The following is a 26,232-nucleotide window of genomic DNA, read 5'->3' as shown; positions in this document are numbered from 1 at the left end:
CACACCTTGCTTTGGCCCCTGGGGAGCTGGTGACCCTAGGGGGAGATATTCAAATATGCAATCTCATCCAGATAGGACCATAGTATGGTTCAGGTAAGATTGTACCACATGCTATATCTGTGCATTTGAATAAGCACTCAGGCAGGGATTTTTCCTAGTGTTTTTCCCTGAGAGCCCTAGCTGAGTTGAATCGATTCAATAATAAAACATTGGTCCTGTATATGGAAAGCAAGAGTTTTGTCAATGAGCTATAAGAAAGAAGCCCTGAATCAGAGCTAATAGTGAAAGTGAAAGCAAGAATAACCAGCCTGTTGCCCATTATCCATTTGTTCAGTGGTGTTGTTTACTAAGGCTATGAGTTAATACAATAGTTTATGATGATGTTCAATGGAGTTTAATTACTGTATTTACTCAAATGGAAGACTATTTTTCCCAGAAGGGGTTGTCTTATATTTGCATACAGGTTACAATAATATATATATATTTGTTTGTATAACGTTTTTAAGGGGGTTGTCTTACATTCAGACTCATCTTCTTTTTGAGTCAATATGGTTATTGCATATTTTACAAAGGCCCAGGGCTTTTTTTCAGCAGGATCTCCCAGGATCTGAGATCTGGCACCTCTGAAAAAAGATCACATGACTAGTGGCCCTGCCCTCTGTGCCCAAAGACCTGTGGGCCATCTCTCTGGGTGGATCTTCTCCCAGGCCGCCTGCTTCCTTGGCCTCTTCCCTGGCCTTTCTCTTCCTCCCTCCCTCCTTCTTTCCTTGCTTCCTTCTTTCTTTCTCGTGTTAGTGCAAAATAGTAAAGAGTCCAATAGTACCTTCAAGACTAACCAACTCTATTGATGCATAAGCTTTTGAGAATCACATGCATAAATGGGTGTCATCAAAATATTGATGGCACCCAGTACCAATGCCTCAGACAATCTAATTCAAAAGTCTTTTAATCAAATGGATTCTGGTTTTGGAAAAGGTGTGACCTAACTTGCAATTTGCTGCTCAGAAAGTAGATTTATGGCTCACAACACTGCATTGCTTAGAGGGAACATTGCTGCCAAGTAAGGGGCGGGGAGGTGGGCAGGTTTGAATCGAGGGAGCTCTCCGGGGGGTGGCTGCACCCTATACGATGACCTCGCTTCCAGGAAGCAAGGTCATTTCTGGGAAGCGAGGTCATGTCCCAAAGTGATGTCACTTCCCAGAAGTGACATCATCGTGTGTTTCCAGTGGCACGCACATGCTTCACACGTTTACATGTGATAATAGAAAGATCCACCGCCTCTTTTCCCAGAAAAGAAGCCCTGCAAAGGCCATTGAAATTAATGCACATTGTACAGGTGTGGTGTTTGTGGCTTGGTCCTTGGGAAGCATGCTTTACTTCCTATGTAGCATTTTCATCTGTTAAGTTACTTCTTTTTCCTAATTGGTGTTCAAAGGGTAAGCACAAACTTAACACACACTTTAAAACACATCAGAGTTCTGTGGGATACGTAGGTCAGAGACTGTGCAGGCATGATGTCAACCAGCAGACCCCTGGTAAAAACTGCTCATGGCAGTGATTTACTTTTGTGAACAACGCAGTATTGATTCTTCATGGAGTAGTTATTCATGCAACTAAAACCATACAAATAACATTTGCTCTAGATCCTCATTCTCAAACAAGTTGAGATAACTGAGTTTTAATTTTCTTCAAGAAAGCTAGATGGTTGTCATGAATTGTTGTTGTTGTTGTTGTTGTTTTCCCAGAGAAAACCAAGAGAAAATGATTTATTTTCTCCTCCTCGATCGGAAAGAGAGGTATCCCAGTCATGAGGATGAGGACCTGCCTCCTAGAAATGAAATAGGTATATACAGAAAGGACCTTGATGTTCCTCTTACTTTGCTATTATTCTTTCCTATCATAGTAATTTCTAATAGCACAAGGATACTGAAGTTCCTTGTGTATGTAAAAATTGCCGTGCTCATACTAGCAGGGATCCCAGCTCTTTCTACCTTGAAATGGAGAGGGGTGGGTGCCAGGCAGGTGGGTGGGCAGTTGGAACTTTGGGCTGGAGTCACAGACAGGATCCCTGGATCTCTCAACATGTTCCAAGCTGAGTAACAAAAAAGACAGACACCATCAGAAGAAAGGAAGTGTTTCCAGCAAAGACGTGCGTTCAAATGCAGTACATACAGCTTTTCTCTCTTTCTCATTAAATCGAAATTAAAAGATTGTGGAAGTTAAGGGAGAGTCTTTTTCCTGAACTGTTTCTCCTGATTTCCTAAAGTACATTGGTTATATGTTTTGGCAGAAAAGACACAGAAGATCATTTTACTACCAAAACTTCAACTCAGCAGTGGTGGAATTTCCACTTTCTGTGCATAAAAGTGCAATGTCATGCCTCAAATATATGAGATATCCATTCTTCCTGCTTCTCCCAGACATCACAGGCATATGCCATGCCATCATTTCATATGCAAATACAAACTATTCTTGGAATTTCTTTGCACAGGAAGAAAAAAAATCCTCCCTGATTATGTTAGCTTTATTTCTGAGCTGAATGTATCTGTATGATGTGTCATCATATTTTATAATTCACATGCATTTTTATTGGAGTGTCAGTTGAGCTTCCTTTCCCAGGGGAAGTAGGGTGGGTGAGTTCAATTTCTTTGCTCCTAGAGGTATCTCTGGGAATGCAGAGCAAGGTTTAATTGAGAGCAATCATGCTTCTGATGAGTATCTCATCATTAGCCATTAACTGTGGCCCTGAACAATGAGATGAGAGGAAAGGATCAGGGAAGTGCTGATAGTTTAATAACAGTTGCTAAAGAAATAATTTCCTTTAAAGATTCATGTCACACAGGAAGAGTGTGCCCCTTTCTTTGTATACATGAACGTTTGGGAAGCATTAGACCCAAGCAATAGGTGCAGGCTTTTGAATTCTAGCATATGCTAAACGAGAGAGATTATTCTGTATTATTTTGTTCTCATCTCTTTATTTCTTCTGGTATTTGTTTTTCTGTGTGTTTGTAATTCCCTTTTCTCAGAGAGATATTTTCTTCTCTCTTTCTACCAATGTTGCTGGTATCCTTTATATGGTCTAAACCTGTCCAAAAGCCTCAGTTTCCTTATTGTCTGTTAACCAATTCACCAAAACATAACAATAGCTCCCTTTCAGACCACGGCAAAAGCATAAATTCCACAGTATTTCTTATTTTAAAAGCTTTGCTCTGGTAATTCCTACTTGCAAAGAAGCTTGAAAACACATCAAAGCTCATTCTTACCCATTGAGTATAGCTATGAAATTAGCAAATAAACTTTTCTAAAGTGGCGCTTCTGCTTGCCAAATTGCTCTTTGGAGAATTGTGATAGTTTTGTTTCAATGAGTAGTAAACAGTCAAAACAAGTATGATAACTTATTTTGACACAATTTTCTTGGTTCTTAGCATGTCCCCGAAGAGAAACATCTCCTTTTCATTTCAGCTCTCAGCTTGTGCTCTATTTTTATGTTAAGACACTCAAGGTATGGCCAAAACAAGGTGGTGTTAAGCATGAGATCTGGCTGAGGGGAGGATGAAGATATTTCTAATGTTTCAGCACTCCATCAGGACTCTCCTGTCTCTGCAGTTCAGAAAATTTAGTGAGAAGTCTTCTGGGAAGTAAGATATTATCAACCAGAGACCTATGAAGTGTTTGTAGCCATGCTCAGTTGACTGCATTATCTTTGCATAAAGACCCTCCCAGAAAGCGTGTGGACTCTCCAATGCTGAACAGACATGGGAAGCGGAGGCCGGAGAGAAAATCAATGGAGGTCCTGAGTGTGACAGATGGAGGTTCTCCAGTTCCAGCTCGCAGAGCGATTGAAATGACACAGCATGGACAGAGGTAGGTGATCCCCAAAGCCCAGAGACAGGAAGTCTATCCCATTTGCAGCATTGGCCAAAGTTCTCTGGAAGTTATTTCATACAATATTTTAAAGAATGAGATGTTTATCACGGGAAGTAATCTCTGCTTCTTGCTGTTACCTTTTTGTTAAGCCTCTTAGACAGAATTTCAAAGAAGTGTTATGAAAAAATCACTAATGGAGACCTTTGTAAGCTAAAGGAGACCATTTCCAGCCAGGGGGACACCATGATTAAGTTGAAAAAATAATTGCCCTTGGCTGCACTCTGCATTATATGTGTACTTAAAATAATGTGAAATGTATTCTTTTAGCTCTCTTATTGACTGAGGAAAAGTGGTAGCCATGGTGCTGCAATAAGTAACATACAGTAAAAATGGTGTTCCCAAAAACCATAAGATCAGTAAATCTCTGTGTAACCGTCTGGTTTTTTGAATAGGACTTAAAGTCTTACAGATAAAAAATCCAACTTATATTTAATAATATAGAAATATACTAAGTAAGTCTGCAAGTACCCATTTTTTCAGAATCGAACCATTTAATTTTTATAACATGAGCTCTTGCTTCAGCTGTTAGATTTTATCAGGAAAAGATTTCCTAGCATTTTAGTTGGTGACCAGCTCCTACGAAAAGCACATGACAAAACTGCTTGTCATTCTCTTATTCACAGTCTAATGTTTAGTCAGCTTTGAAAAAGGTTTCTCTTTGTAACTGACCAAGAGCTATTGCTGGGGGTACAAAGTGGGATATTTGTATCATTTTAGGTTCTGAAATGTCTGGCAAAAAAAGAAGTATCAAATTTTTTTAAGGGTGAGCATGCTGGGACTGAACTACTACTGCACTATTATAGTATTATTATTACAGTCAGCTCCTTGCTCAAGTCTAATAATTTACCTACGGTGCTAAACTTTTTGCTTATCTAGGAAGTATTCCATGTTTGGAATGCTGTGAGTATAACATGGGGAGAGTCTGCATCTGATCTGAAGTTGGTGTCCTAAATTAGCATGTTGTGTTATATTCCAGTTTGCATCAAGCACTTGCCTTGGTAGAACAAAGTAAGAATAACCACTTGAGAAAGAAACTCGGAATTAGGGAGAAAATAATTCCCTGATTTTAAAATGAGTGCTTGCCATGATCCTGTTATGTTGAGCCCACTTATGCAGTTCCCGCCATTTGTTATTTTGGGATTGTGAGTCCATAGCTCACCAGCCTTAGAGGAACAGGTTTTTTTCTCCTTTAAGTGTTAACATGTTGTTGTGGTGGGAACTGATTGTCTAATAGAGATATTTCTGAAGTAATGTTCTCAAAAACAGAAGGCATGTGCAGTGAACAATGTCCAAGTTATAGGAAGTTAGAGCAAATGCAGACAAAACATCTGGAGTATTAATGGTATATTTGTGCTAGACAGTAGCTGCTAAAATCACAAAATGTGATTGTAGAATGGGAACAGCCATAGAATAGATGAAGGAAAATTATTCACAGTTCCATGAGTGTACACATTGAAGGGGGTATTTCATTAGTGGTTTCAGTTTTAGTAAATCATATGTCATTCTCAGATGACAAAAACATACAACAAGGACTGCCTACAGCATAATTATTTGGAACATCTGAAGGTAGTGCAGACAGGGATATCATCTGTCACAACCACCAGTAACAAAATACCAAGTACCTCCAGCTAAGAGACAAACTTTATAGGGCTTATAAAAGTATTGAACACTAAGCAGCCCATGTGAGTAGACTTTTATAGATCTCCATATTTGGAAGGCCATGATAGTATCCTAAAGATGCTCAAGTTGTGTATCTATGTCACATATTTATATAAGCTTCACCACAATTCCCTCTTCCTTGGGAATAGACTGTAGTTCTGTGTGGAAGGGCATAGGCCTCTCTAACATTCAGCACTAGGGGTGTGCAATTCGGGTATATGATACCCGAAAAAAACCCAAAACAACCTGTTTCGGGTTGTTTCGGGTTCTCCCGAAACGTTTCAGAAAATCCGAAACGTTTTGGGTAATCCGAAACAGCGATTTCCGAAACGTTTCGGGTTGTTTCGGGTTGTTTCGGATTTTTCAATGGGAAAATGCCTCCGTCTTCCCGGACGCCTGGGGGAGGCATTTTCCCACCAAATCAAGCCAAAATTGGTGGGGACCTTCTTCTAACTCCTCTCTAACAACTCCCCAAGTTCCAGATCGATTGGACTTTGGGGGGCCATGTTATGGCCCTCCAAACCAGGTCCCCCTATCCTCGCCTAAAAAAGGGAAACGTGAACGTATTTTTAGCTTGCTGCTGCTAATCTTCTTCATTATTTCCTATGGGGAAAAATGAAGAGGCAGGCTCGTCTTGCCAGGGGTGCATGCAAAATGCCCCCCAACCCTCAGGAGCCCTTCTCCCACCTTTCCTCCCACCCCCCACAAAGGCACAGCCTGCTCCCACTTGGGGGGGGGCATTTCATGGCCTCCCCAAGTAGCTCTTTTCTCCACCAATTCCATCTGGGGGAGGCTTGTCTTGCCAGGGGTGGCATTTTGCATGCAAAATGCCCCCAACCCTCAGGGGCCCTTCTCCCACCTCTACACCCACCCCCCACCAAGGATCAGCCAGCTCCCACTTGGGGGGGCATTTCATGGCCTCCCCAATTAGGTGCTCTCAGCCCCCAAAGTCCACCCCCTACAGCCCCACACAAACCCAATTCCCCCCCAGCTGCCACACACAGACCCAAATCCCCACATTAGCCCCTCACAGACCCAAATCCACCCCCAGCAGCCCCACACCCATAACCCCAGGAACAGGATGGCAAAGGCCAGCCCTCTCCCTTTGTTCCCTATGCTGGGAACTTCTAAACTCTCTTTCCCAGGGCAATTCTGCACAGCCCAGGGGTGCCACAATGGTGGGCACACTTCTGAGTGCCAGCTTGTCCCTGTGAAAGAGCACCTGAACCACAGACACCCTCCCTCAAATTCCCCCACCACCTACAGAGATGGCTGGCCGGCCAGCCCCATTGTTCCCTATGATGGGAACCAACTGCACAACAAAGAATAAAACACGAACAACACAAAATAAAGTTTTTAAAAAATTATTTTCTCCCTTTCAAAGTACGAGTAGGCAAAGCATTATGACACATTACACCAGCAGTCCCCCACACAGAAAAATTAACACAACTCATTTAACATCGGAGAATCACAAAAGCACAATTCCTGTCAAAAACAATTTATTTCTTGAACAGCTTTATTTTTATTTTTTTTAAAACTTTATTTTGTGTTGTTTGTGTTTTATTCTTTGTTGTGCAGTTGGTTCCCATCATAGGGAACAATGGGGAGGCTGGCCAGCCTCCTCTGTAGGTGGTGGGAGTGTCAGGGGGTGGTTGTCTGTGTGTCAGGTCAGGTGCTCTTTCCCAGAGACAAGTTGGCACTCAGAAGTTTGCCCACCATTGTGGCACCCCTGGGCTGTGCGGAATTGCCCTGGGAAAGAGAGTTTAGAAGTTCCCAGCATAGGGAACAAAAGGGGAGGGCTGGCCAGCCTGTTCCTGGGGTTATGGGCGTGGGGCTGCTGGGGGTGGATTTGGGTCTGTGAGGGGCTAATGTGGGGATTTGGGTCTGTGTGTGGCAGCTGGGGGGGGAATTGGGTTTGTGTGGGGCTGTAGGGGGTGGACTTTGGGGGCTGAGAGCACCTACTTGGGGAGGCCATGAAATGCCCCCCCCCAAGTGGGAGCTGGCTGATCCTTGGTGGGGGGTGGGAGTAGAGGTGGGAGAAGGGCCCCTGAGGGTTGGGGGCATTTTGCATGCAAAATGCCACCCCTGGCAAGACAAGCCTCCCCCAGGTGGAATTGGTGGAGAAAAGAGCTCCTACTTGGGGAGGCCATGAAATGCCCCCCCAAGTGGGAGCAGGCTGTGCCTTGGTGGGGGGTGGGAGGAAAGGTGGGAGAAGGGCTCCTGAGGGTTGGGGGGCATTTTGCATGCAATATGCCACCCCTGGCAAGACAAGCCTGCCTCTTCATTTTTCCCCATAGGAAATAATTTAGAAGATTAGCAGCAGCAAGCTAAAAATACGTTCACGTTTCCCTTTTTTAGGCGAGGATAGGGGGACCTGGTCTGGAGGGCCATAACATGGCCCCCCAAAGTCCAATCGGTCTGAAACTTGGGGAGTTGTTAGAGAGGAGTTAGAGGAAGGTCTCCACCAATTTTGGCTTGATTCTGTGGGAAAATGCCTCCCCCAGGCATCCGGGAAGACGGAGGCATTTTCCCATTGAAAAGAAACCCGAAACAACCCGAAACAATACCCGAACCGCTAAACACGAAACGGCTTGCCGTTTCGGATTTAGCTGTTGCCGAAACAGATTCTCATTTCGGGTATACCCGAAACGAGAATCCCGAAACAGTGTGCCTTTGCACACCCCTATTCAGCACCCTCTCCAAACTACAGTTCTTAAGATTATTTGCAGGAAACATGACAGTTAAACATAAGAAACCTATATAGGTTTGCCATACTGACATACCCTCAACCCATAATGTCCATGCTCTTTTTTTTGTTTTCCAAGACATTTGTTGAGCACTGAACAAGGACTTTAGGAGAATGAATACTTGACCTCTTAGTTAGATGTAAAGGAAGAGAGAAGAAGCATACTTAATAGTACCGGATTAGTAAGGATGCTTCAGTGATTTATGCTTTGAATCTCAATGCCATTCTCCTGCTTCTATGAACATTTCCTTCTTTGTAGAATGAGTGTATATAACAGTGACCTAATTGGAAATGCTGGTATCCTGCATATCTGGCACCCACTTGAGGACAGCAGATCCGATCACTCTAACATTACCAGAATTGCAGTCTTTAAGTTTGGGTAGTATGAAGTGGGAATGCTAAAGAATAAATAGCATTGGAGAGAGCTCCGGCCTTTCTTTGATGTGGGCTTAAAGAAATTGTCCCTTACTGAACATAGTATAAGCTTGAGGCTGTGCACCAGCAAAACTTGGATGTCCAAATTGCTTTCTATCTGGTTGTGCATTTTGAAATTTTTTGTTACCATTCATTGTCTTCCTGGCAGTGTGAGAGATTTCGCTTAAAAGTGCAGTAATATTTATTGTGCTTAATTCTGTGTTGATTGGTCTTACTTAAAAAGTACTGTGGGATAGCTTCAGTGTCTATGTCTTCCCCTCAGAATCTCTGGATCTTCATGTATTCTTATGGTTCACTGCAACCAAAGGAATAATTTGTGGAAACCCTGAAATCAACTTGGTTTTTCAGCGTTACTTTATTAAGAATCCTCCTTCTCCATTTGCTGTTTTGATTACTGTAAACTTCATTTCCTTCTGTTCTTTCTCTTGTGAGGGATTTAGTACACCAAACTGTTCTTGTTCATCATATTTAAATTAAGCCATCCATCTCCTCCAAGATACATCAATGCCATAGCAGTTCCTATATTCATGGTGCATTTTCCTGCAACAGATTATTTCCCTCCAAATATTTGTGTGTTAGGGTCTAAAACTTAAAGTAAACAAGGTGGGGTGCAGTGAACAGAATATAAACTGGAAGAAAACTTCCTGAAATTAGGTCATTAACAAACTAATTTTGTTTTGCTTGTTTATTTAGAATAGTATACAATATTAGGAACTGAAAACCTCCAAATCAACTGGTGTAGACTACGCTCCTGTATTTTAATGAGATCTAGAAATGTTACTTCTCAGTTGTTATGATTCTGAGAGAGGATTTGTGGGAACAAGGTGTGTTCCATTTTGAATTTCCAGATGGAATCTGCGTTCTCATGACCATGTATAATAACAGTAGCTTTCTATGTTCCTGTCTGAATTTCAACATGTGTTACATGTTTCTGCTAACAAATACGATTCTAGCTTGGGTCTGCATTTCATTTGTGGATCAACTGTTGTTTTGGGAGGCTATGTGCAAGAAGTACTGTGTAGACTACATGGTTTGTATGACATTTCTCTTACTTCATGTTACGAACTATTATTAGCTTGATCTTTCAACATTAAGTTTACTATCAAATCCCCTGCTGGCTTTTCTTGGTGCAAAATAAGGCCAAATATGAACCAAAAGTCCCCTCCATTTATGGTGGTCTTGGTACTTCTCAGAATTGAGACATCCGTCATTAAAGGAACAAGATCATTGTTTAGTAACATTTATTGGAGAGGGGTGGGGCAATTTGGGGTGGTTGGGTCTTAAGGACTGCGACAGGCAAATGTCCACATTAGTAACTCTGTTTTCTCACTTTGTTCCTGCCATAGTAAAACAATGTTCAGTAAAAGCCTGGATATCTGTGAAGCCAATCCCAAATTCAACAAAGAAGAAAGGTATAAACACCAACAATCTGTTCCTCTCCTTTACCTCACTGCTATTCCTTAAAGATGCAGTACTTACCTTCTCCATTGGGGCAAATTTGCTTGCATAAGAAAAAGAGACCCAACCAAGTCTGAATAAGAACTCATTTTCTTTCACAGTGTTACAGTCGGTGAAGCTGCAGCCTCAGCGACAGCGGAAGAATCTGCAGCAGATCCTTCCACTGTCGCTGCGGCTGAAGCTTCACCGACGCAGCCACTTTCTCCAGAGCAGATCCCCTGGGAGCAGGCAGTCTGCAAGATGCCCTGGGAGAAAGTAACAGCTGCCCACCCCCAAATGAAGCCCTTTTGTGGCTCTTCAGGCAGCGATTCTAACAGAGGGGAAGGACTACTTGGACTTCATTTCCCAGGAAACCTTGCGAAAAAATCTAGTGTTCTCCACGTGGAGAAAGTCACTTGTAGCTTTGCTGTAAGAGTGCTTTTCAACTTCATTCTTCAGTGCTTAATCTGTAACAACAGAAGCAATGATGCTCAACCCTCTTTGGCTGCTTTCACATACATAGGATCAGGGCTTTTTTCAGGAGGAACACGGGGGAATGGAGTTCCGGAACCTCTTGAAAATGGTCACATGGCTGGTGGCCCCGCCCCCTGATCTCCAGACAGAGGGGAGTTGAGAATGCCCTTCGCGCCGCTCAGTGGCGCGGAAGGCAATCTAAACTCCCCTCTGTCTGGAGATCAGGGGGCGGGGCCACTGGCCATGTGACGATTTTCTCCGAGGACAACCCTCTGAGTTCCACCACCTCTTTTACCAGAAAAAAAGCCCTGCATAGGGTAATACATTTTTAATGCACTTTAGCAATTGTCTGCTACTAGATTTTCCTGTGTGAAATAAGATTTGTTTTCAGATGATCACTATAAGTGCATTGAAACTGAATAGTCTTAATGTGTGCAAACTCACGGTCTTTGCACAATGGTAAAGAAAAAATATTCCACACGTACTCAAAGGCATCCATTATATTCCAAAATAGAAAAGAGTCCAGTAGCACCTTTAAGACTAACCAACCTTACTGTAGCATAAACTTTCGAGAATCACAGTTCTCCTTGTCAGATGCATCTGATTGCATCTGATGAAGAGAACTGTGATTCTCGAAAGTTTATACTACAGTAAAGTTGGTTAGTTTTAAAGGTGCTACTGGACTCTTTTCTATTTTGCTACTACAGACTAACATGGTTAACTTTTCTGGATCTACGACTGTTATATTCCACACATACTCAAAGGCATCCCTTATACAGGAAGCAATCCCAGGTGATATATGTTCCAGAAGTAACATGATTAACAATTACACTTTTCATTTGTGTGGTTCTTTAGACTTGTATTCATAGTGCTTCTTATGATTCTCACAAGTCATGTTGTATTCCTTACAACAGCCCTGTTAGTCTCAAAACCTATCAGGGGTTAAGGCTGAGAAAAAAAGAGAGTGGCTTGTTAAACCTACTGAGTCCTACTGTAGACCTACTGAGTCCATAGAAAAGGCAAAAATTGAAGTGGAGACATCCTGATTAGAGATGGGCATGAACCTAAATACGAACCAAAAAAAACCCATGAACCAGCCTGGTTCGGGGTTTGTGAACCAGGGTTCATGGAAGTTCATTTCCATGAACTTCCATGAACTGGACTACTGGTTCATTTGGTTCATATTAAAGGGCCAGTTTAAATGGCCATTTTCCCCAGGGGAAATGGCCATTTAAACTTTTCCTGCCACTTGCAAGCATCAGGTCCCTTTAAACTGTCAGGTGGCAGGGGGGATCTCCCCCGGCTGACTGCCAGCTGATAGTTTAAAGGGACCTGCTGCTTGCAAGCAGCAGGGCCCTTTAAACGGCACAACCACCAGCCCCTCACCCCCCAGCCCCCCACTTACCTTCCCTCTGATGCTGGGGTGGTGGAGGCTTCCTTGGCTGCCCTGCAGGCCTGTGCAGCAGAGGAGAAGGCCAAAAGCACCCTTTTCACCCCTCAAATGGCAGCTGCAGCTGAAGTTTGGGGAGTTTAAAGGGCCCTGCTGCTTGCAAGCAGCAGGTCCCTTTAAACTATCAGCTGGCAGGTGGCAGGGGGGATTCCCTGCCGCAACTGGGGTTTGGGGAGTTTAAAGGGTCTTGCCCCTTGTAAGTGGCAGGAAAGGGCTCTTTAAATGATTAAAGGCCCCTTTCCCTGCCGGAAAGGGGAATTTAAACCCCACAAACCACAAACTGGTTTGTAACTGGGCCAGTTCCGTGCCGGTTCGTGGTTCGTGGAAACTCCACGAACCACAAACCCCATGGTTCGGATTTTTTCTGGTTCGTGCCCATGTCTAATCCCAATCCTTCTCTTTGCCATTATGCTATACTGGCTATTGCAGATAGCTTTTGGAATAGTCAACTCTGGCTTAGATGAAACCCTAGAAACTTTCCATACTGATTGCTTCTGGGCTGAGAAAGTCACTAAATAAATTTAAAAACCCATTTTGAAGTTGTTCATAGAAGGTACTCTATCAGCAGATGGATGGTCAGATTCTGGTACAGGATATGAGGCACTCCATTTTATGAGAGCCTGCAGGAAAAGAGCAGTGCAGCCAAACTGTCAGGAACACATAGCTGTTCACAAGCTGGGAAGAAATAATGAACTGTTGCTGCTGTCTTGTGCGGTGCTCATCAGGGAGTCCCCAAGCACAGTTGCACAAGCCAAAGCCCTGATACAAACCTCTGCCTGAAGTGACTATACTGGGATGGGATTCTGAAAACCTAACTGCATTTTGTTAGGCTTGTCCAAATTCAGGCAAGACAGATCAGGACTGTAACCTGCCCTTATTCTTTTCTCCTTCATCATCAGAATCAAGGCCTTTATGGCATCTGTCCAAGAAAATACTTTTTGTCTTGGTCTTTCTGGCTTCATCTAGTTTCCCTTTAGGTTTTTTTGATATTTCTTCTAATATTGGCCAATTTAACATTTCCACCAAATGTGCCAGTGGTAGAATTTTTTCCCAAAAAAACACCCCAAAAGATGTTCCTTTGTCCTGCCAGCCCTTCTTAGGCCCTTTCCACATGTCCTTAAAGAACAGCCCACTCACCGAATGCCGGCAGCTTTTCCCCTTGACTCTATACATCTCCATTATCAAGATGGTTGCTGTCTGTTTGGTGCAGATCTACTTTACAAGGCCTTAATATCAGTCCTCTGTGAAGCAAATTGGCTATGTAAGAACAATATAAATATGCTGTCACAGTCACAGTTATACCATTATACCATTATTTTTACTTCCTCTCCCTCCTGGTTGAGCTCTTGTTTAGCCCCAAATACAGACTTGGGAGGGGCCTTTTCGTGCCTTGAAGTCTGTGCAAGTTTTTCCATCTAGCAGATGTACATTATTTTAACATTTTTATGAATGGCTCAACTAAAGCACGGTCCAGAAGTTTCCATACCTTGAAAATTCATTTGGCAAGTGAATTAAATTAGGATTCGCAGCATCACAATTTGGAGGTACGTTAGGCCATTTGCAAGCCTTATTCAGTGCATATAAATCCACCCATGCTCTGTGACCTCTGGAGGAAGGTGAGTGCTATATGCCATTCGGGGCTTCAGAAGCTGCAGCAGAAATCCTTTAAAGCCACCCCCATAATCTTAGCTGTATACCACAGAAGCAGTTTTCTGAGCTACAAGAAGAGCAGAGAGTGATCCACTTAAGTTGTGGAGAACCATGAAAAGGAAAGAGGTTTCTTAGATTTTATTTTTCTGTCTTGTTATGGAAGGAATAGAAAATACAGGTCAACAAAGTGCTAGAGCCAGAGAAGAATGCCCCCCTTCCCCGCACACACGCACACATACACATTCACGCACAATATTCCCTTTGTCGGGTCAACAAAATTAAACTTTTGAAATGGTGCCTGATCAATGTCTTAATGTTACTCCTATTTTGGTTTAAGAGGAATACTGCATCTTTAAGGACCCTGCCCCTCTAGATGCACACAGTTGTCTTGGTAGCTGAGGCCACTGTCCCTATCTTCTGCCATTTCTCCCTCTCCCTCTCTTTTTCTTCTTCCTTCATCTGTCGCTCTGTCCCCTCAGTGCTTTTCTTCTATATCTGAGTCGCTGCAGCTCTGTAGTTCACATGCATTAGTACTGTAGGAAATACACGTGTCTGCACTGCTGGGTTATTGTGTTCTGGGATTATTTTTATTTAAATAACCTCATTTCCCTTCTTTCTTCCCCCATTGACAATTTGATGCCCATTCTCATGGTTAAAATTCTCAGTGCCTTTCACTTTCAGGGAAAACATTTCCAAACCCAGAAAAATACATAGGTTTAATATGTCTATATTGACATAGATAGATACAGGGTTGGATCCAGAGGATGATTTTGCGGAAGGAGTAGGAAGAGTAGGAAGAGCTTAAAAGCTCCTCTGTCTCACTTCTCCACTGATGCAACCCTCACATGGAAGAGAAAGAGGCAATTTTACCTAATTCCCACTTGTTGCTGTAGCACCCCATCATGTTGTGCATTTTGCTTGTCTCCTGAACCTCAGAGAGGAGTTTCAGACTGTTTGGGGAAGGCAGAGGAAAAGCCATTCCACCAACTCCTTCCATGAACTCTTCCATTCAATCTAATCCATAGTTATTTCTGTTTTCTTTCTCTGTACTTGTGTATGAATTATATACAGGCAGAAGCACATCCAAGGTTGTAGAGAATCTACTTGGGAACTCTCAGGAAAAGTAGATTTGCAGTGTAACTGAGAATAAAATTTAACCTTCTGTGTCTGTGTGTGTGTTTGAGAGAGAGAGAGAGAGAGAGAGAGAGAGAGAGAGAATTATTTCTGCACATCAGTAATATTAAATATAATTTCACAAAGCGGGAAGGGATTGCAAGGAAGGATACAAAGGTTACAGTTTGGAAAATGGATCTACCATGACTTTCCAGAAATATTTCTAATCTGTTTGAAATGATACATATAGATCTGGCAATAATGTCATTCAGGGCTTTTTTTCTGGGAAAAGAGGTGGTGGAACTCAGTGGGTTGCCCTCAGAGAAAATGGCCACATGGCTGGTGGCCCTGCCCCCTGATCTCCAGACAGAGGGGAGTTTAGATTGCCCTCCATGCCACGGCGCAGAGGGCAATCTAAATTCCCCTCTGTCTGGAGATCAGGGGACGGGGCCACTAGCCATGTGACCATTTTCAAGAGGTTCCGGAACTCCGTTCCACCACATTCCAGCTGAAAAAAAGCCCTGATGTCATTACTGAAGAGTTGAACAGATCCCAGCTTGTTGACAGATAGTATATTAGCAGAGCAAGGGGTGTGGGTATTTACAGGACTGAAGAGCACAGTCATTTAGAACATGAGCTTCTCAAATTGCATACAGTGTGTGCTGGGGAAGATTTACAGAACAAGCCTAAGTAGATCTAAGTTCCATTTTATTCAGTGAGACTTACTCCTAGGAAAGTGGATTACTGCTATAAATTATCTGCTGGAGTGAACAATGTTTTATGTTGTAATTCATATTATTTAGATGCAGAGGAGTTAGCCGTGTTAGTCTGTGGTAGCAAAATCAAAAAGAGTCCAGTAGCACCTTTAAGACTAACCAATTTTATTGTAGCATAAGCTTTCAAGAATCACGTTCTCTTCGTCAGATGCATCTGACAGTCAGGCCAGTGGATAAGTGGGAAGGGCCAGGAACAAATAGTGCATGTTACCTACTTGAGAGTTGATTAGTATTTAACTGAAAGCTGGTGTAGTCTCTTATATAAGCTCTAATTAAAGGAGGGTAGCTTGCAAGTTGGGGCACATTTCATTGGGGAGTTCTACATAAGCCTCATTCAAATGAATAAGAGTCTTGCAATGCCACTTATCTCTTTTCATAAATTTCAGCAGAGTTCTCACAGGACCATTTCTCAGTGAGTTGCAATTTGTTCACCCACCCACTCAGAAATGATGATCTTAATGATCATTGTTTTAAAAACTATAGATATATATATATAGGAGAAGCAAATTTCCCAAAGAACATTTTGGAAAGGCAGGAGAATGTTACATGAGCAAAATGGGAAAGGGTCCACATCCTTCTCAGTCATTGCAGTTAACTGTGCATACCATAATGATTTGCCATGAAAAAGCAAATTCAACATGAGCTGCTGGCTCTGCAGACTGGCTTATAGACAGGGTGGGCAAGCTGCATTCTGTTCTTCTCCTTTTCACCTGCTGTGTCTGCCACCATATTCCCTGATGGAAACACCTTCTATGTTTATGAGCAGTATGGAAATATTTGTCTAGTGAATGAAATCCTCCTCTCCTACAAGTATTCCCCACTGGTGCATCAGCAGCTGATGCCTGAGGCAGTAATAATGTCCATGCCGTTCTCTGAACAGTTTTTCACTTTGCTTTTCGTACTCTTCTCTCCACCTGCTTCCATGTCCCTCTCTTTCTCTCTCCCTCTTGTCTCTTTTCCTCTACCAAGGATGACGAGTGCTGACGCATTGGGGTAAGCTCCAGTTTTGGATTATACCTGTTGTGGGACCTTTTCTCATTTTGGGGGAGAGACATTTCTCTTTTAATGAGCACAAATTAAAGATTCCTTATTATGACATGACATTTCATTATAAAAAAGAGTTTCAGGAAGAAACAGTACAACTCTCCAAGTACCTCTCTGTATGTGATTAATTGGTTTTCCTTGTATCTTATAGAATAAGAAAAACCTATCCCATCACTCTGCCCTGTGCTTCATGTGCTTAGATCTGTCCTTCCTGTTATGCACTGACAGAAGAACCAGATGCACAGATAGAAGTGCTAGACAGGGCAATTTCACCCCTTTCCTCTGCCCCACAGCAGTCTACCAACCAAGGTGGCTGTTAGTCCATGCAGGTCCTACAGTTTGGGGAATCAACTTTCCCATGATCAAATGGCTGCTAAAAGGAGGAGAAAGTGGGAGAGATCTGAGCTGTATCAAGCCCAGTATATATTTTCCCACAACAGGGTGGGGGGTGGGGATGGTTGCTGATCCCCTAGGATGCTATAAAGTGATCAAGGCTATGGGGAATTTCAAAGGAGTCAGATATGCTGTTAAAGTATATATGCCAAGGCCCCTAATATGATAGGGACCGGGCAATTTAAAATGCTCAGCATCAGTCCTGACAATTACCAAGTTATTCAAACCAACATGTATAACCTATGCCTACTTCTGGGATTTTAGAATTTAAATTCTACTTCTTCTAGTGTGATTTCTTTTAACAATTGTGTGAGAGTCAGAAAGTCAATGGATACTGCTTTATCAGGAATGGGAAGGTGGGGAATGAGTTCTGGCTTGTTATGAAATTATTAAAGGTATAGAGGTTCTGGCAGGGGAAAAGATGGCAGGTAACACCTGTCTCCTATACCTAGAACATTTAACTCTGTTTTCTGTCATTTTCTTATTATTCTTTAATGTCGCTTTCTTTTGGAAGGCAGAGACAGAGTGTGGTCAAATATTCTGATGATGACCTCTTGCATAGTGAGCCATGAGTTATCTCTGTCCAGTTTGGTTTTGGCTTATAATGAAACATGACAATTCTGTAATAGTTTTTTGGTTTTAATTTGTCTTTAAAAAATATTTGATAGTCATTTGTTACTAGTTAAAGCTTGGAAAAAGCATAAGTCTTTTAATGGCAGAAGTCTATTAATGGACTGCCCAATTTGATGGCTTCATTCCATGTTGCTAAGGCTTTTGTATTGACAAGTGGGAAGGGTGTAACAAAGGCACAAGCAAAGATCCAGTTTCTGAAGTGGCTTTATTGTGAAGCAGGTGAGCTTCGCAGAATGGATGAGGAATGTGAATCAGATGATTGACAGGTGTTACGGTGTGCTCTCTCACAAAAACCTCTTTTAGAGTCATCGAAGACATGCCTCAGCAATGCAGTTGTCACAATCTCATGGTAATGAAGCATTTACATCACACTCTACCACACTGTGATAGGTGTGCCTATAGTCTGACAGATGTTTTCATTGAGCTCTTGGTGGAGAGCTCTGCAGGGATCTAAAGTGTTATTATCTGTGAGAAATTTACATCACCTGAATAAGAAGAGAAAAGTTAACCTTGTAAAGATTATAAATGCCTTTGCAGCTTCCAGGCAGGTTACATGTAAACAGCTATTTCCAGTTCAATAATTGTAGCTCACATCTAGAGATAGCAGACCCGCTTTCCACTCTAATTTGCCACAGTAAGATCTATTTTATTATTGTGATACATTTTAAGACATTGAACTGCAAGCTTGTTTCAAGGATAACTTCGGACAGGTCTGTTTGGCTGAAATGTTAAGGTTTCTAAAATGTCTTTGAAATGTTATGGTTTCCCTCCTGTTGTAATAATAAAGTAAAGCTTTACACCATTTGTTCAAGGCCCATAGCTAGAGTTTTGGTTAGTATATCCAAGTGCACACAATGCTCTCGCCCAGTTCCTATCAGTGGATTAGGGAAGAATCAATCTCCTCTATGTGCCCCCCCCCCCATGCATGTTTTCTCTGGCACCTGTCTTTCCCATGCCCTTTGCTTCCTTCCCTGTCTCTTGCACATCACCTCTCTATCTCATGCTCCCATTTCTCTCCCATGCCCATGATGCTTTATCTCAGCTTTTGTCCTGATGACCCCCCACATGTTCATGCCACACTGCAGTAATGCAACTATTATTAGATAAGTACTCAGTTCAGCATCTGAGGGAAGATTATTTCTTAAATGACCCAATAATACAATTTTAGAATCAAAGGAGTCTTTTTCATGTCAGTAATCAAATCCAAACTCTTTGTCCAAAAGGGTATTATTATTGAACATTTTCCAAAAAATATGAATGAATGAAGTCAGCATTTGGTACATAAGAGCTCCAACATTCAGCATTAGTTAACTTATATAAGTGATGTAGGTGTAAGACTGGGGGTGGATTTTAATCACTGAGGAAAATTTTAATCTGTGGAACTTAGAGTTAAGGATACACTTATTTAACTTTTGTTTACTGTTCTGACTTTGGTGTTATTGTGAAAGGAAATAAAGTATTAATTATGGTCTTTTCTTACAACAAATGGTAAATTTTGTAAGTCATCTTATACTTCTTCCAGTATCTTCAGAAGGTTTTGACATTTGAATGACATGCCTATTTATTATAAATCAGTTCTTTAAAAGGCAGATAATTAATCAGCATTGACTCAATGAAGGAAGCCACCACCAGTTTGCAAGATCTGAGCAAGTCTGTTAATGATAGGACATTTTGGAGGTCTTTCATTCATGAGGTCACCATAGGTCAGAGGTGACTTGAGGCACATAATACACTCAATTAATAAGCAAAATATTCCTGAATTGGTGCACAGAATTTCTTAAAATGCAAAGAGGAAGTTCACAGGGTGTAACATACTTTTTTTTCTTTAGCAGCATTTAATATAGTCCAGTATCCCCAAACACAATTCTCATTATGGAAGAAAAATACAATATTTAATTAGTCCAACTCTACCTTTTTTATTTTCACATGGAATTAGTTGAATGGTCAGTATGTAGAAATCTGTCCAAATAGTATGCATATGTGCCTCTGCAATTTTTCATTAATAATGTATTCCCGAATCATGAAATATATATGAATTCAGTGTATTACAACCTTTTGAAAAGTTCTTCTGTTATGGGATGAATTGAGTGGGATGAGTTGAGTATTATGCAACCATTTCCTTTATAAAATAATATTTCATTTTCACTTCTTCAAATGAAAGAAAGTTCAAGGGATCTCTGCAAAGAGTTTGTAGCCTCAGAGATCTCATTTGGTTAGAAATTAATAGCCTAGGTGAACCGTTGGTCTTTTATTTCCCTTTCCTTTTATGTAAGTGGCAAACATGACTGAAGAATCTGATGCTACAAATCTTCACTGTCAAAGACAGGACAGCAAGGATTTTTTTTGCACACTGTAAAATCATGTTTTTCCAGCATAGTCCCACTGAAGTCAGTGGAGCTACTTCTTAATCGTTCATGGGAAAATTTCAGTAAGATGACTTTGTAAGTGGTGATTTATTTTTATGGACATCCTCCTACCATATTTCCTCTGAAGTCTAGTATAAAACTATAGTGATTCTGCAGATTCTAAACAAATCTGCAGTGATGGCAGCAAACACTCACCCTGATCCAGATGAGGAGAGCTACGTGCTTGAGCAGTCTTTTGCACACATATCACACATATGTTGGATCAAGATATGGCAGACTTTCACCTGATATGTATCCAAATATGCATCACAATACACAGCTCTGACTTTTGCCACCTATATGTTTTGCATTTTGCTTTCAATGGCATAAATTGTGCATGTTAAAATGTAACTTTAATTGAATATGGAATTCTATTTAGAAAAAAAAGAAGTTGGATGAGATTTGGTCTGATAGAAGGTAATACATCCCCCATTCTCTCAATATAATTATCAATTCTGACAGGAAAGACTCTGCCTAGCATTTTACATTGATTTAAATTTTCTATAGAAACTTTTTTTTTGGCTCTACTGTATGGTATAATTTCTTTGTAAAAATATGTGAGATTATTTATTTACTTTATTTATACTCCATCTTTCTCCCCAGTGGGAATCCATAGTTATTCACATCATTCTCCATTTTTTCTAGTGAGGTAGGTTAGGCTGAGACTTTTTGTGACTGGTCCAAGGTCACCTAGCAAGCTTCCATGCCAGAATGAAGATTTGAATCTCAGTCTCCTATATCCTAGTCTGTCACTGTTATCACTACATCATACTTGCTTTTGAAAGAAATTTCAAAACTGCAAATACAGACCCATACAAAATTATGATGGTTTATGTAGGAGTACACCCCCAGTGCACATTTGATTGTGTATGGGGTATCCGCTGCTCTCCTTTCATTAAACACACTGTACTTCCCAATGAGTGAATATAGTGTAGTAGAGTGTTGGGTAGCATTTGGAAGAATTAAATTCAAACCCCCTCTCTGCTGTCAAGTCCACCAAACAATCTTGGGCCAGTCAATGTCTCTTAGCCCCATCTTTCTCACTGGAATGTTGTGAGGATACAGCGATGATGTGAGAAACTGAGAACTACTTATACTGCTCTAAGCTCTTTGGAAGAATGGCACTATCAAAATATATTAGAGAGGTAGAAATGCTCATCCCATTGGAAGTAAGCCAGTGCATATAGCAGCCTCCACATCCTGCTGTGCAGTCTATCTTCATTGCTATCCTGCTGTGCAGTCTAGCTTCATTTTCTATCTTCAATTGGATATGATTGGTCTTGAAGGAACTGGGTGGCTGACACATAGGAATGGGTTGGAGCAGAGTTGGTGCTACCCTCTATATGACCATTGTTAATGCTGTCTCCTGCTGCAAATAGAAAAAACTGGGCACAATAAAGTGATGATGATGGAAGTAGGGAGGGCAGTTGAGATAGGGCCAGGGATCCCAGTCCTCTGGGGACAAGGGAGGTATGGTGGTGGGACTTGGTTAAAGAAGAGAAGGTCAGGGAGATATGGGAAGGCTCAGTGCCCTTCTAACCTACGTCCCATCCTGAGACACGCTGGTGTTGGAGCTAGGAGAAACTCCCCTTCGACACTAATGTTGTGTAATGCCAGGTCCATAAATAATAAGACCATGACACTGTGCGATACTTTTGCGGCAGCTAATGGGGCCCTGGTATGCATGACCGAGACTTGGGTTAGGGAGGGCGAAGGAGTCGCTTTAGGTGAACTGACTCCTCCAGGATACTCGGTCTTTCATCAGTCGCGAACGGGGTCAGAGGGGTGGAAATCCCTACCCGAGAGGGTTTCTCCTTCAAACCGCTTCCCATCCCAAAAATCTCTGGCATTGATTGTGTGGGACTGGTGTGGAGTGCTGAGGAAAGTTTGGCTGTCTGTTTGGTGTACCGACCGCCTAGCGCACCAGCAGATGCCCTGCTGCACCTGCTGGAGGTGGTTGCAGGGTGGGCCTTGGTGTACCCCAGGTTGATGGTGCTGGGGGACTTCAATGTCCATGCCAATGATGCCACCTCTGGGCAGGCTGCGGACCTGGTGTCAGCCATGGCAACCCTGGGACTTTCCCAGTTTGTATCGGCACTCACACATAAAGCGGGCCACACTCTGGACTTGATTTTTGGGATGGGACTGGATGTGGTTCTGGATAAAATAGAGTTAGTGCCATGGTCAGACCATGCGGTTCTGGAGGCTTGGCTGGGGGTGCCACACACACACACCCTGCAAGGGTGGTGAGCAGATTTATGCTCGCCCGTGGAGACTCATGGATCCAATTGGTTTCCAGAATGCTCTAAGGGAACCGATGCTCCACGGCAGTTCATTGGATGAGCTGGTGGAGGACTGGCAGGTCCGGCTCTCTGAGGCCATCGATGAAATCGCTCCCCGTCGTCCTCTTCATTGTCGAAATCACCAAGTCCCCTGGTACACAGAGGAGCTACAGCAACAAAAACGGGAACTAAGACGACTTGAGCGCTTGTGGCGGCGATCTCATGACGAGGAGACAAGAACATCTTATAGGTTGTTTATGAGATCCTATGAGATGGCAGTGAAGGCTGTGAAGAAGGAATACTACGCAGCTTCCATTGCATCAGCTAGCTCACGCCCGGCTAAATTGTTTAATGTGGTCCATTCATTGGTCGCCCCATCAGGCCAACACCATCAAAATTTGGATTTGGAGTTAAGCTGTGAGGACTTTGCACGGTTTTTTGCTGACAAGATCTTGTCTCTCCGCCACGACTTACCAGCCACAGTATGTGAACTAGAGGCCCCTTGGCCGTCTTCGGGGCAGACATTTGATCGTTTCAGCCCACTTTTCGGGGAGGAGGTGGACAGGGTTCTGCAGGTGGTGCGACCTACCACATGCCCCTTGGACCCGTGTCCGTCATGGCTGGTAAAAGCCAGTGTCGACGGACTACAGGATTCCTTGGAGGCAATTATTAACTTATCCTTAAGCTCTGGAGTTTTTCCTAGGGCGTTAAAGGAAGCTGTAGTACAGCCTCTCCTGAAGAAATCATCTTTGGATTCTGCCGATCTGCTCAGCTACTGCCCAGTCTCGAATTTGCCATTTCTGGGTAAGGTGGTTGAGCAGGTGGCGAAAGGACAACTGCAGAATTTCCTGAAGGAGACCTTGGCCCTAGACCCCTTCCAGTCCGGTTTCCGCCCAGGACATGGGGTGGAGACGCTGTTGGTTGCCCTCACAGATGATCTCCGCAGGCAGCTGGATTGAGACGGATCGACACTGCTGATTTTATTGGATCTGTCAGCAGCATTCTATACGGTTGACCATGACCTTCTGACCCACCGCCTCACCGATGTGGGGATACGGGGGACAGCACTGCAGTGTCTAGTCTCCTTTCTCCACGATCGGGGATGGAGGGTGGCACTAGGGGAGAGGTTATCATCTCGTAGGCCACTAGAATGCGGTGTGCCACAAGGAGCGATACTCTCCCTGTTATTGTTCAATGTCTATATGCACCCCCTCGCCCAGCTGGTGTGGAGTTTCGGGCTTGGGTGTCACCAATATGCAGATGACACCCAACTTTATCTGTTGATAGACGGCCAACCCGGATTGGCCCCAGATATCCTGGAGCATGTTTTTGAAGCTGTGGCTGGATGGTTGAGACAAAGTCAGCTGAAACTGAACCCTACAAAGACGGAGATCATGTACTTGAGTCGTGGAAATGTGGATTCGGGACCTCGGCTTCCTGTGCTCGATGGGGCAGTGCTTACACTGGCTCCGAGAGTTAGAAGCCTGGGGGTGATTCTTGATTCCTCCTTAACAATGGAGGATCAGGTCTCGGCGGTTGCCAGGTCCTCTTTTTACTATCTTCGTCAGGTCAGGCAGCTTCCCCCTATCTGTCATCTCGTGACTTGACTACAGTGGTCCAAGCAATGGTCACCTCTAGACTGGACTACTGTAATGCACTCTACGCTGGGCTTCCCTTGAGCTTGATCCAGCGGTTACAACTGGTGCAGAATGCAGCGGCACGAGTTATTACCAGAACACCAATATGGGAATATATAACACCAGTACTGCGCCAGCTGCATTGGCTACCGGTGGAGTACCGAATCAGGTTCAAGGTTTTGGTACTAACCTATAAAGCTCTAAGTGGACTGGGACCATTGTACCTGCAGGACCGCCTCTCCCCATATGAGCCCCAGAGGACTCTTCGCTCAAATGACAAACATCTGTTAAAGATCCCTGGCCCTAGGGAGGCCCACCTAGCATCGACCAGGGCCAGGGCATTTTCAGCCCTGGCCCCAACCTGGTGGAATGCTCTGTCTTGCAAGACCAGGGCCCAGCAGGACTTGTTAGCATTTTGCTGGGCTTGCAAGACGGAGCTGTTCCACCAGGCATATGGGTGATGCTGGGCGGTGCCCCTCCCCCCTAGTGGGGAGGTGAGATTCTGTGCCCTCCCGCCCAAAGTCATCTCACATCTTTATATGATCGCTGTAATCTGCTCTATAGACGGTGATAGGTGAATGTATAACATGCTGCTATGTTTTTATTTTTTATAGCTGTATTTACATGGTGCTAAGATATGTTTTAAATGAATGATATGTATTATTTATATTTTAATGGCTACTGCTGTTGAATTGTGTAGTGTGTTTTAAATTGTTGTGATCCGCCCTGAGCCCACTTGGTTGGGGAGGGCGGACTATAAATTTAAGTAAATAAATAAATTGTGTTACTTTTAATAAAATATGCACTTGCATACATTCCACTGAAAGCATTTATAGACTACATTCTATTTTCCTTGGGTGCAATTTTATGGATGGTGGCAGTTAGGGAACATACACCTAATGGTGCTCATCTTTCAAGGCCAGTTTCCTACTAGACATGGGCATGAACAGAGAAAAAACCAAACATGGTGTTCATTGTTTGTTGCCATCCATGAACAATGAACAATGAACATTGACGAACATGACCTGTTCACGAATATGACCTGTTCACGAGCAGGCTCTCCTCCAGCCATCAAGATCCCTACCACACCACTCCCAGAAACCTGACCTGAGCAGGCAGCAGGAAAGGTACTAGTAATAAATAATAGCTTGGCCCAGTGCCTGGCAGCAGGCCTGGAACTTGAAGAGGTAGATCCCTATCTAACCATACATAAAGAAAATTCAAGCTTCATTGCACTCTCCCTCTCTCTGTCTCAAAATGCCAACAGCAACTGTCTCTCCCTCATTGTCTGCAAAACCAGATCTGGGAGCCCCCCACCCCCCCTGCTCTTTGCTTCCTTGTAACAAATTTGGAGCTCCACACTTGAAAGGAAAACCTGCCTATCAAGCTAAATTGGGCTTAGGTTGGGGTTTCCAGGGCAACAGCAGGAGTTCAGACAGAGTTCAGGCAGTCCCTGCCTCCGTTTGCCAAGGGGATTGATTGCAGTTGCCAGATTGTCTGGCTTGAAGAATAGCAAGACAAACAGCAACGAACGAGGCTTGCAACCACCACCTGTTTGTTTAGAATGGGGCCTCACAAGCAGCTTGTTCGCCAACAGCTGATTGGGCTGTTCGTGGCTTTTTTTAGTTCGTATTGCTGTTCATGCCCATCTCTATTCCCTACCCCTTTAAACTGCAGGGGAGGTTGTCAATGGATTGGCTGCATCTGGTGGATCCTCCTCTTCACTGACAGCTCCATGGGATTGGTAGACAAGAACACTTAGGCAGCAGCAAGTTTTTGCTGAAAACTTGAATGTGACACAGCAGCTCCACAAAAAATCTGTGTTTACTTAGTCTCAGCTAACACAATTCTCTTCTGGCCAATCTTTTAAGCCTGAGGGTACAGTCCCCCATGCAGCTTCTAGGATAATATGGGCAGAAAAGTGACTTGGCTTTGGAGTACACACTCCATGGTATCAATTGTCAAATCACCCCCCCCCCTTTTAGGGCCCATGTTGAAAGAAAGTGCAATATGTGGTTTGAAATATGTTTCCCTTCAGAGTGCTTGCCAGGCTAGGTCAGCTGCAGGTTCATGCCTGTGCGCTGCTATGTTATATCCCCATTTGCTGGCAGAATACAGGCTTCAAATGGTTTGGGTTTTTTCCTCTGCATTCCTTCAGCATATAGGAAGCT

The 26,232-nt window shown here is 43.1% G+C and overlaps 1 protein-coding gene across 1 annotated transcript in view; it reads left to right on the top strand.

Moving 5' to 3' along the window:
* BRSK2 (BR serine/threonine kinase 2) overlaps window positions 1-26,232 on the top strand; it is a 612,383-nt gene that overhangs the window by 518,826 nt on the left and 67,325 nt on the right. The window contains exons 11-12 of the mRNA XM_054972235.1: window positions 1,746-1,843; window positions 3,714-3,864. Of these exons, the coding sequence (XP_054828210.1) occupies window positions 1,746-1,843; window positions 3,714-3,864 (249 nt within the window). The remainder of the gene's footprint in view (window positions 1-1,745; window positions 1,844-3,713; window positions 3,865-26,232) is intronic.

The sequence above is a fragment of the Eublepharis macularius genome, chromosome 2 (assembly GCF_028583425.1).
Source record: "Eublepharis macularius isolate TG4126 chromosome 2, MPM_Emac_v1.0, whole genome shotgun sequence".
NCBI classification, from domain to species: domain Eukaryota; kingdom Metazoa; phylum Chordata; class Lepidosauria; order Squamata; family Eublepharidae; genus Eublepharis; species Eublepharis macularius.
This window is presented reverse-complemented; position numbering and strand designations above follow the sequence as displayed.